This window comes from Coregonus clupeaformis, chromosome 26 (genome assembly GCF_020615455.1).
Source record: "Coregonus clupeaformis isolate EN_2021a chromosome 26, ASM2061545v1, whole genome shotgun sequence".
Classification (NCBI taxonomy): Eukaryota; Metazoa; Chordata; class Actinopteri; order Salmoniformes; family Salmonidae; genus Coregonus; species Coregonus clupeaformis.
The window spans coordinates 10,795,969-10,806,384 of NC_059217.1; the positions used below are offsets into that span (position 1 = coordinate 10,795,969).

Below are 10,416 nucleotides of genomic sequence, written 5' to 3' on the forward strand. Positions count from 1 at the left end.
ACAACCTTATTCTTAAACTGATTAAATAAATAAAAAGTCCTCAGCAATCTACACACAATACCCCATAATGACGAAGTGTAAACAGGTTTTTAGAAATGTTTGCAAATGTATTAAAAATAAAAAACAGAAATACCTTATTTACATAAGTATTCAGACCCTTTGCTATGAGACTAGAAATTGAGCTCAGGTGCACCCTGTTTCCATTGATCATCCATGAGATGTTTCTACAACTTGACTGGAGTCCACCTGTGGCAATTCAATTGATTTGACATGATTTGGAAAGGCACACACCTGTCTATATAAGGTCCCACAGTTGACAGTACATGTCAGAACAAAAACCAAGCCATGAGGTCGAAGGAATTGTCCGTAGAGCTCAGAGAGGATTGTGTCGAGGCACAGATCTGGGGAAGGGTACCAAAACATTTCTGCAGCATTGAAGGTCCCCAAGAACACAGTGGCCTCCATCATTCTTAAATGGAAGTTTGGAACAACGAAGACTGTTGAAAAAGTCAAGGGGTCTGAATACTTTCTGTAATGAGCTATTACAATCTGAGTCTGGAAAGAGTGAGTGCTTGCTTGACAAATTCAGCCAACCATGCTTGACCATTGGATGATGTAATCGTTTTATGGTATTGCATTGCCCAACAAAAGAAGTGTCATGATGTAACTTGGCTAACATTTCTTGCTGACCTTGTGTTGATTTTCTCATAACACCGAAGGTACTTTTTAAGAGCAATGTCACCTCTGTTAAGCAATTATATGTTAAAAAAATGTATCTCATTTTTTTCTCCATAATTCAAGGATATTGACACCAGCCTACTACAATGGAAGTCCTGATGCATCACCTTTGGCAGAGAGTCTTGCCCTGCCTACACAGAGCACTCCCTATAAAAGCCATTCGAGCTGTGCTGCTGGACATGCCCCAAAGCCAACCCCCACTGACTCATCTCCCGACCTAGCACACACCTTCCCCTAGTCTCCCGTCTCTTCAAGCCCTCCAACCTGCGTGATGTGGGCCAGGAGAAGCGTGCTCAGGGGGAGATGACCTGCAAGAGCCAGAGACTGATGCAGCAGGCAGATCTCATCCACCCTTCCAACCCTGGCAGCTACTACTACCTACCGGCCACCGTGCACTCCATGGAGAAGCTGGTTAGGCTGATCGACCAGGAGATGCAGGGGATCGGTGGGCAGAAGCTGGACATGCCCAGCCTGTGTTCGGCAGAGCTGTGGAGACGCAGTGACCGCTGGGACCTAATGGGGAAAGAGCTGTTTCGCCTGAGGGACCGCCACGGGGCGGAATACTGCCTGGGCCCCACCCATGAGGAGGCTGTGACAGAGCTGCTGGCCTCTCAGGGAACCCTGTCCTACAGACAGCTGCCTCTGCTGCTCTACCAGGTATAGGCTACAGTATGGCAGCCAATTAAGCCTGATTCATTAGTTTATTCAGAGTGTGCCTTCTTTCTTCTTTTCATCCACTTGGGTTGATATTATATAATAAACTGATGTGTGTTTCATTTGTATATGCAGATCACCCGCAAGTTCCGTGATGAGCCGAAGCCTCGGTTTGGGCTTCTACGCGGGCGGGAGTTCTACATGAAGGACATGTACACATTTGACATGAGCGAAGAGGCTGCATACCACACATATGAATCTGTGTGTCAGGCTTACACCCGCCTTTTCTCCCGGCTAGGCCTGTGCATTGTCCAGGTCCACGCTGACACAGGGAGATAAACTATCCCATGAGTTCAAGCTCCCCGCAGACATCGGAGAGGACAGACTACTGGTCTGTGGTAGCTGCTCTTTCTCTGCCAATGTGGAGACCATGGAACCAGGCCGGACAGACTGCCCACAGTGCCAGGAGGGAACCCTGGTGGAGTCTAAGGGCATAGAGGTAGGCCATACGTTCTACCTAGGCAGCAAGTACTCACACATATTCAACACCACCTTCAACAACACCCAGAACAAGCCTGTTGTCACTGAGATGGGCTGCTTCGGGCTGGGGGTTACCCAGATCCTCGCTGCAGCCATCGAGTTGATGTCCACATTTTACATTTTAGTCATTTAGCAGACGCTCTTATCCAGAGCGATTTACAGGAGCAATTAGGGTTAAGTGCCTTGCTTAAGGGCACATTGACAGATTTTTCACCTAGTCGGTTTGGGGATTAGAACCAGCGACCTTTCGGTTACTGGCACAACGCTCTTACCCACTAAGCTACCTGCCGTCCACGGAGGAGGCTATCCACTGGCCTGGGCTGCTTGCCCCCTACCAGGTCTGTGTTCTGCCCCCTAAAAGGGGCAGTAAGGTGGATGAGGTGGCTGGTTTAGCTGAGGAGCTGGCCCTCACTCTGGGGGAGGCTCTGCCTAGGCTAAGAGGTGAGGTGATTCTGGATGACCGGACACAGATGACCATTGGTAAGAGGCTGAAGGATACCCGTACGTGGTGGTAGTGGGGCAGAAGACTGCCGAGGAGACACCCAGGTTTGAGGTGATCTGTCAGCAAACTGGTGAGACAACGTTCCTCAGTAGGGATGGGCTGGTAGACCTACTCAGATGCGTGGAGACAGTCTGAGTTGGACTGATCTTGACCTGGAACTGGGCTAAACTATTGAACTCCATGGAACTCTATTGCTCCTCTGAAATGGGCATGCTTGTGGTTGGGTGGGATGATGACAAGTAGCAAAGAGGCTACTGCTCAATAGGCCTATACCTACTAGCACCAATCTTTGTCTGATGCGAACTGAGCTGGACTGAAATAAAATATATTATTACACTGTGATGGACATGCAGGTGGAAGAGGAGAGTAGAAATATATGGTTCAGTAGCCATACATGTTTGCTGTCTGTCATGAAAATCAATAAAGACATTTGTATTCATTATTGCCTTGTATCAATGTTTCAACCGGACTCACAGAAAAAATATAGTGCAAATGATAGATCTCTCCACTCGAGTCTGATACACACATTGCTGCGGAACAATTCAATCAAGCTCTGTTCCCTCTACGGAAGCATTTTGATGTGGAACCGCAACATTCACGTGTAAACAACTTGTATGATTTTGCTTTGCATATTTTCAGTTATTTATGTTTATTTTCATACGTGTCACTTCTGTAGTCAATACTAAGAAACTGCAATTCAACAACTAGTTTAATCTTTAAATACATCCACCTTATTTGGAGCGAATATGGCTTCACTAGCACAACAGGGCGATGATAGCGACGATGGCATGGATGACTTTATGGAGAAATTCAAAAAAGAGAAATATAGCAATGCCTTTTCCGAAAAGAACTGGGAAGAGGTAAGACGTAACGTTAACGACATCTTTACACAAACGACTGATAACGTTAGCACTGACAGCTATTACTGTCAGTGTCATTTGTAGTTGATAGCTAGTTCGTTAGATATGGCTAACTGATTAACGTTAGCTAGCAAGCTATCTGTGGATGGGAGCTAACCAAGAAACGTTAGCTAGCTAGAATACTACCAAATATGTGTTTAAATAGCTAAACCCTTTTTTTTTATATATGTATAAAGTTAAAAAACACTTTACTCTACAATTTGTGATACTGTCACGTCTCATTGATTGGCTAGCTAGTTGGTTACTAGTTACGAAAAGGCCAGCAATGCAATATGTTTGTAAAGTTAACGTTACTCAACTGAGTTGCGTGCACACCGCAATGCCCAGCACTGTCCCCTTGGGTTTCAGGGGCCACAGGCTTCAATCTATTTCTAATTCAATTACAATTTATTCCACTGCCCTGCAGGAGTTTGATAAGGTGCCCATGTTCATGAAGACAGCCCCTGAGGAGATTGACCCCATGAAACACCCGGAGCTGGCTGCTATTCAGTCCATTATACACGACGATGACAGACCACTAGAAGGTATGACAGCCATTACTGTACTTTCCACCCAGTGCTGATGTAGGACCAGCATTCCCAACCTCAGAATCATAATTTTTTTTCCTCAGAGCAGGCCGAGAGCCTGAAAGATGAGGGGAACGACTACTTCAAGGAGAAGAACTACAAGAAGGCCATAGTGTCCTATACGGCTGGGCTGAAGAAGAACTGCAGTGACTCTAATGTTAATGCCATCCTGCACACTAACCGGGCGGCGGCACACTTCCACCTGGGTACTGTTTTTATAATCTTTCCATCTGTAGATCTCATGATATTGGTCTAGTACAGTGGTTCCCAACCTTTTTCAGTTACTGTACCACATTTGCATTTTACCAGTAGGCCTATGGTCTCGTGACTATTCTCACGTACCCCCTGTGGATATGCCAAGTACCTCCAGGTGTCCTAGTACCCCTGGTTGGGAACCACTGGTCTAGTAGTCTGTCTGTGAGTCTTCCAAAGTTTGTTCTGGGATGTTTGTTGCAATTCTTCACTCGCTTATTCTTTTCTTGCAGGTAACATGCGTTCTGCTCTGAATGATGCTGTGGCTGCAAAGAAGTTTAAACCAGACCACCTTAAAGCATTAATCAGAGGTTTGTCTATAGAATAAACATCAGATTTTACTTTTGTACTGGATGACACATCTAGACACAACACATTTTTTTATGAGGCAAGTGTGTGTCACGGTTGGGGTCAATTACATTTAAATTCCAGTCAATTCAGGAAGTACAGTGACATTCCAATTCTCTTCAATGCTTTTCAATTAGGAAAATTTAGAATTGGAATTTGGTTTAGTTTCTGAATTCAAATGGATTTACCCCAACCCTGATGTGTATTTTAGTTTAGTTTGCAGGTCTGCATTCATTACTCCTCCTCTCTCATCCTCCTTGTCCTGTCTTGACTGTGCCCAGGTGGCACGTGTTGCATGGAGCTGAAAAAATACACAGACGCCCTGCAGTGGTGTGAAGAGGGACTAAAGCTGCAGCCGACAGACAAGAAGCTACTGGAGCTGAGAGCTGCAGCAGACAAACATAAGGCATGACAGAGGCTATGATCCAGTACTCTTAAATGATGTTCATGTTCATTTTTACTTGTCTTTTCTTTTGTCACCACAATATGAAAGGATTACAGGTGGAAAAGCAGTTTGGTGGATCTTTGTAAATGGAGTCCATATTTTATATAAACCTATGCTGAAATTGATGTATTTGTGGTTTAGAGAGCGGCAGAGAGAGATGCAAGGAAGGCAAAGGTCAAAGAGAAGAAGGAGCGCAGTGAGAGAGAGGCCCTTCTGGCTGCCATAAAGGTGAGTATGATGGTAGAAAGTAAAAATCACAAAATACTTGCATCATATTTCATGATTCCTGTATAAGTTGATGAGGAAACAGCTGCATGGCAATACATTTTTATTGATCTGTATTTGCTTTACAGGAGCGTGGCATCCAGTTACTAATGCCTCATCAGCATCCTAAGCGCAGGTCTGACAGTGAGGATGATGATGGAGGCTCCTGTAGAGCCATGGCAAGGCCGGACTTGGATGGTCTGTGTTCTACGGAGGCCACAGGTGCGAAGGTGTTCCTGGACGAACAGGGAATCATGCACTGGCCAGTTCTCTTCCTGTACCCCGAATACCAACAAACAGACTTCATCTCAGCCTTCAGCGAGTCCTCCAGGTATGATCCCCCTTCCGCTCTCTCTCTCTCTAAACAGAATGTGGGGTTGGAAGGGTCTACATAAAAGCAGACAGTACATGTAGTTTTGTTGGTTCTATAAATTATCCAATACTCTACAATACCAACCCCAACTCAACAAAAATACGACTACAAGTAGTGTCTAAAGTAGACCAACATTGCATTGCTAATTAACAAATAACACTCAAAATAATACGGAACATAGCATAATGATGAACATAACATTCGTTTTTCAGCTTCCTAGATCACCTGACTCTCATGTTTGGAGAGGAACTCCCACCTTGGGACATTAACAGGAAGTACTCTCCCAAAAACCTTCAGGTTAGTATATTTTACTTCGATTTGTTGGTTTCATTCAACAGTTTTTGGGTTATATACTGTCTCTGAAATTGTGTTTTCCTTAGTTGGTTCCAGCTATTTTGCCATTCTGACCCCTCTACTCCTTAGCTGTTCTTTGAAGACCACGAGAAAGAGTCATTACATCAAGTTAACCCTGAGACGCCTCTCATTAAAATCCTACAGCATAAAAGGTACAGGAATGTATTTTTTCTCACAAAGTTGTTTGAACTCACTTGTATACTGTGACTTGCTGATTTTTTTTCTTCCCTGCTTATTTGACAGGTGTTTTATAAAGGCAGGAACTCCCAGCTTCGTCATTCTGGTAAAGGGGTCACCGTTCTGCGAGAAGTTCTTATCAGAAAGGAAAACACATCGACTTTTAACCCATTCTCTTCAGCAGTCAGCCTAATGAACAATGAACTCTCTCTCACCAGTGAATACAAAAATGGAGTTCAATTGCATAGAAGAAGAGACAATGTTGCAAGCAGCGTCCCCATGCTCAGGGATTGAGAATGTTGCGGTGCTCATGAGCTGTGCATACTCTATCTAGAGATTTTAGAGTGGGTGTAATCTGTCATACAATCTGTTGTAATATTGTCACTATAACTAAAAGGCCTTAACGAAATGTACACAAAGTTTGTATGACAGTTTCTGTCTGTCATTTTCTTCTCACTGTCACAACATGTAGTTGCACGTGTGCTTGTCAAACTTCAATCTGACTAAACCAGCTTTTCTAGCTTGGTAGGAAGTTAAGAACATTCTCCAGCTGCCTGTGTGTAACAGTACTGCATAGCCCCAAAGCAGTATTACCCAAGTGGCGCATTACTCCCGAGTGGTGTAGTGGTCTAAGGCACTGCATCTCAGTGCTTGAGGCGTCACTACAGACCCCCTGGTTCGATTCCAGGCTGTATCACAACCGGCCGTGATTGGGAGTCCCATAGGGCGGTGCACAATTGGCCCAGCGTCGTCCGGGTTTGGCCGGTGTAGGCCATGATTGTAAATAAGAATTTGTTCTTAACTGACTTGCCTAGTTTAAATAAAGGTTAAATAAAATTAAAATAAAAACTGGGTGGGTGTCCTTGTGAAAATACTGTTATTGTTTCTTCCCGTTTACATTATTACACAGAGGGAGAGGAGTAATAATCAAGTTGAATTGTCATGGGAAGATATATTTATGGGTCTGTAAAAACCCATGGGGCAGATTAAATCAATAAACCATTGAATCACCCAGCATTATCGTAGAGTTGAAATTAGCTGTGTGAATATCACCATTGTTGGGAAGGTATGGTTCATCACTAAAGTATCAGGTGTGTCCTCATTGCTTACTGAATGAATCAGATGTAATCAGCAGTGTCTTCTATAAACTCCTTGAATGACTGAGGCACATTCAGTTTGTGGGTTGATTCAAGTAAGATATAACAGACAGAAACAGGGGTTCCAAAAGAATAAGAACACAGCATGTTCAGTGCAAAATCTTGTGACACAAGACAAAATCTTCATTGGAATGAGGAAATGGAAATATGTCTTTCTCGCAAGACTGGGAACACTTTAGAAAAGGAACCTGTCTGTTCCAATCAACGCTTGATCTTTGGTTCTCCATCAGCTATGGAGTCAGCGGGAGAGGAGCACATGCCTGGAGTCATGGCACGGGTCCAGGAGCATTCGACGATGCTAGCCAGCTTGGGAGAAGCGATGGATCGGGTTCTCCAGGCCGTCCAACGCCTGGAAAGGAGAGGACCCGATCTGTCGAGACCAGCTGGGCAACCGGATCCAGTCACCCACATCTCAGCACCCAGAGGGATCCAGATATCCCGACGACGGGACAGCTGCTCTCTACCAGGGATTCCTCCTCCAACTGGATCTCTTCTATTCCAGCATCAGCCCGGCCCCATCGGAGCGGGAGAAGGTGTCTGCCCTCGTCTCCTGCCTCTCGGAGAAAGCCCTGGAGTGGCCCAATGCCGTCTCTAATGAAGGAGGAGCCGCATTGGACAACTTCGTTTGCCTCTTTCGGGCAGTCTTCGATCACCCACCCGAGGGTCGAGAGGCTGGCGAGCGGCTGGTCCACCTGAGGCAGGGGTTGAGGACCGCGCAGGACTTCGCCCTTGAGTTCCGGACTCTAGCAGCTGGGTCCGGGTGGAACGAGCGGGCCCTCATCGACCACTTCCGGTGCCATCTGCGGGAGGACGTCCGAAGGGAGCTAGCCTGCCGGGACAACTGGTGGACATGGCCATCCGCTTGGACAATCTGCTGGCGGCCAGAGGACGTCCTGGAGGGGGTCTGTCCGTTCCAACCCCACCCGACTCGGATCATGAGCTGATGGAGCTGGGTGGTGCGGAGATCTGAGAGAGCGGAGGACGACAGCGCCAGTGTCACTCTGGTGGCATGAGAGGACATTTCACTGCACAATGTCGTCAGCGTTCTTTTGGGTCTGGAGGCGGCAGGCAGGGTACTCTCACGTCACCCCAGGTATCGAACACCCACACTCGTTCAGAGTCCTCTGCTGTGCACTGTACCCTACCCATCCACTTTCCTGATTACATTGTTGTTCCCCAGTGTAAGGCGCTAGTCGATTCAGGCGCAGCTGGGAACTTTATGGACAGGTCATGTTCAAGTCTAGGCATTTCATTGGTTCCCCTATCCATTCCACTCCCCATCAGAGCACTTGACAGTCGACCATTAGGGTCCGGGTTTGTTAGGGAAGTTACAGCACCAGTCACTATGGTTACCCACGAGACTCATCGCGAGCAAGTCACTTTTTTATTATTATTGAGTTTCCTGCTTTCCCTGTAGTATTAGGTATTCCTTGGTTAGCACTCCAAAACCCCACCTTTTCATGGCCGCAGAGGGTTCTCACGGGGTGGTCTCAAGAGTGTCAGGGTAGGTGTCTCGTGTTTCCGTTGGTGCAACCACAGTGGAAAGTCCAGACAGTACCTCCACTGTGCGCATTCCCCCCGAATACCTCGATTTGGCGCACGCGTTTTCCAAAACGCAGGCGACCAAGTTACCACCTCATCGGGCGGGGGATTGCGCGATAAACCTCCGGATAGACGCTGTGCCTCCCAGGAGTCATGTGTATCCCCTGTCGCAGGCTGAAACGGAGGCTATGGAGACATACGTCATCGAGTCCCTGCGCCAGGGGTATATATGTCCCTCCACTTCGCCCGCCTCCTCAAGTTTCTTTTTTGTGAAGAAGAAAGACGGCGGTCTGCGCCCATGCATTGATTATCGATTACTGAACAAGGAGACGATACGATTTAGTTATCCTCTCCCCCTCATTCCTTCGGTGATCGAGTCAATGCATGGGCGCGCTTCTTCACCAAATTAGATCAAAGGAGTGCGTACAACCTGGTGCGTGTCCGATAGGGGGATGAGTGGAAGACAGCATTCAGCATAACCACGGGGCATTATGAATACCTGGTGATGCCTTACGGTTTGATGAATGCTCGTTCCGTCTTCCAGTCCTTTGTGAACAAGGTGTTTCGGGACATGCTTGGTCACGGTGTAGTGGTCTACATCGATGACATTCTGGTGTATTCCACTACGCGCACCGAGCATGTGTCCCTGGTTCGCAAAGTGCTGGCCCGACTGTTGGAAAATGAACTTTATGCCAAGGCAGAAAAGTGTCTGTTTTCCAACAGTCCATCTGCTTCCTCGGATACCGCATTACCACCTCAGGTGTGGAGATGGAGGGAGATCGCATTTCAGCCGTGCGTAATTGGCAGACTCCATCCACGGTTAAGGAGGTGCAGCGCTTTATTGGCTTTGCCAACTACTATCAGCGGTTTATCCGGGTCTTTGGCAAGGTCGCAGCTCCCATTACATCTCTGTTGAAGGGTGGGCCGTCCAGGCTCTGCTGGTCTGCTGAGGCTGACAGGGCCTTCAGTAACCTGAGGGGTCTGTTCACCTCAGCCCCGGCACTGGCCCACCCAGATCCATCACTACCGTTCGTAATGGAGGTGGATGCGTCCGAGGTAGGGATAGGCGCTGTCCTATCTCAACGCTCGGGCACGCCACCCAAGCTCTGCCCCTGTGCCGCCTTCTCCAAGAAGCTCAGCCCGGCGGAGCAGAACTACGACATTGGTGATCGGGAGCTGTTGGCTGTTTGAGCCCTGACCATGTGGACGCACTGGCTCGAAGGGGCGAAACACCCTTTCCTTGTCTGGACCGACCACCGTAACCTGGAGTACATCCGGGCAGCGAGGAGGCTGAACCCTCGCCAGGCCAGGTGGGCCCTATTCTTCACCCGGTTTGATTTCACTCTATCATACATCCCGGGTACGAAGAACGTGAAGGCAGACGCACTGTCACGGCTGTACGACACAGAGGAGAGGCCCAGAGACAACATCCCCATACTCACGGCCTCCTGCATTGTGGCACCGGTAGTATGGGCGATGGACGCGGATATCGAGCAGGCGTTACGCACAGAGCCATCTCCACCTCAGTGTCCAGCTGGGCTGCAGTACATGCCTGCTCTTGTCCGTGACCGTCTGATCTACTGG

The 10,416-nt window shown here is 47.5% G+C and overlaps 2 protein-coding genes across 2 annotated transcripts; both read left to right on the forward strand.

Moving 5' to 3' along the window:
• Window positions 1-658: 658 nt before the first annotated feature.
• On the forward strand, window positions 659-2,569 carry LOC121539861 (probable proline--tRNA ligase, mitochondrial). The gene is given in 6 exon segments (XM_041848509.1): window positions 659-663; window positions 960-1,395; window positions 1,528-1,727; window positions 1,729-2,043; window positions 2,228-2,421; window positions 2,424-2,569. Coding segments are annotated over 6 exon segments (1,296 nt in total).
• Window positions 2,570-3,004: 435 nt separating this feature from the next.
• LOC121539931 (tetratricopeptide repeat protein 4-like) lies at window positions 3,005-6,823 on the forward strand. The gene is made up of 10 exons (XM_041848578.2): window positions 3,005-3,294; window positions 3,761-3,878; window positions 3,965-4,126; window positions 4,406-4,483; window positions 4,802-4,926; window positions 5,107-5,193; window positions 5,319-5,560; window positions 5,815-5,899; window positions 6,026-6,108; window positions 6,200-6,823. The coding sequence occupies exons 1-10, from the start codon at window positions 3,181-3,183 to the stop codon at window positions 6,324-6,326; spliced, it is 1,221 nt and encodes a 406-aa protein (XP_041704512.1). The 5' UTR covers window positions 3,005-3,180; the 3' UTR covers window positions 6,327-6,823.
• Window positions 6,824-10,416: the final 3,593 nt, after the last annotated feature.

Coding starts and splice junctions, on each gene's coding strand:
- LOC121539931 (XM_041848578.2), top strand. CDS start 3,181: ATGGCTTCACTAGCACAACAGGGCGATGATAGCGACGATGGCATGGAT. Junction 4,127..4,405: donor GGCGGCACACTTCCACCTGG/GTACTGTTTTTA, acceptor CTTTTCTTGCAG/GTAACATGCGTTCTGCTCTG. Junction 5,194..5,318: donor CCCTTCTGGCTGCCATAAAG/GTGAGTATGATG, acceptor TTTGCTTTACAG/GAGCGTGGCATCCAGTTACT.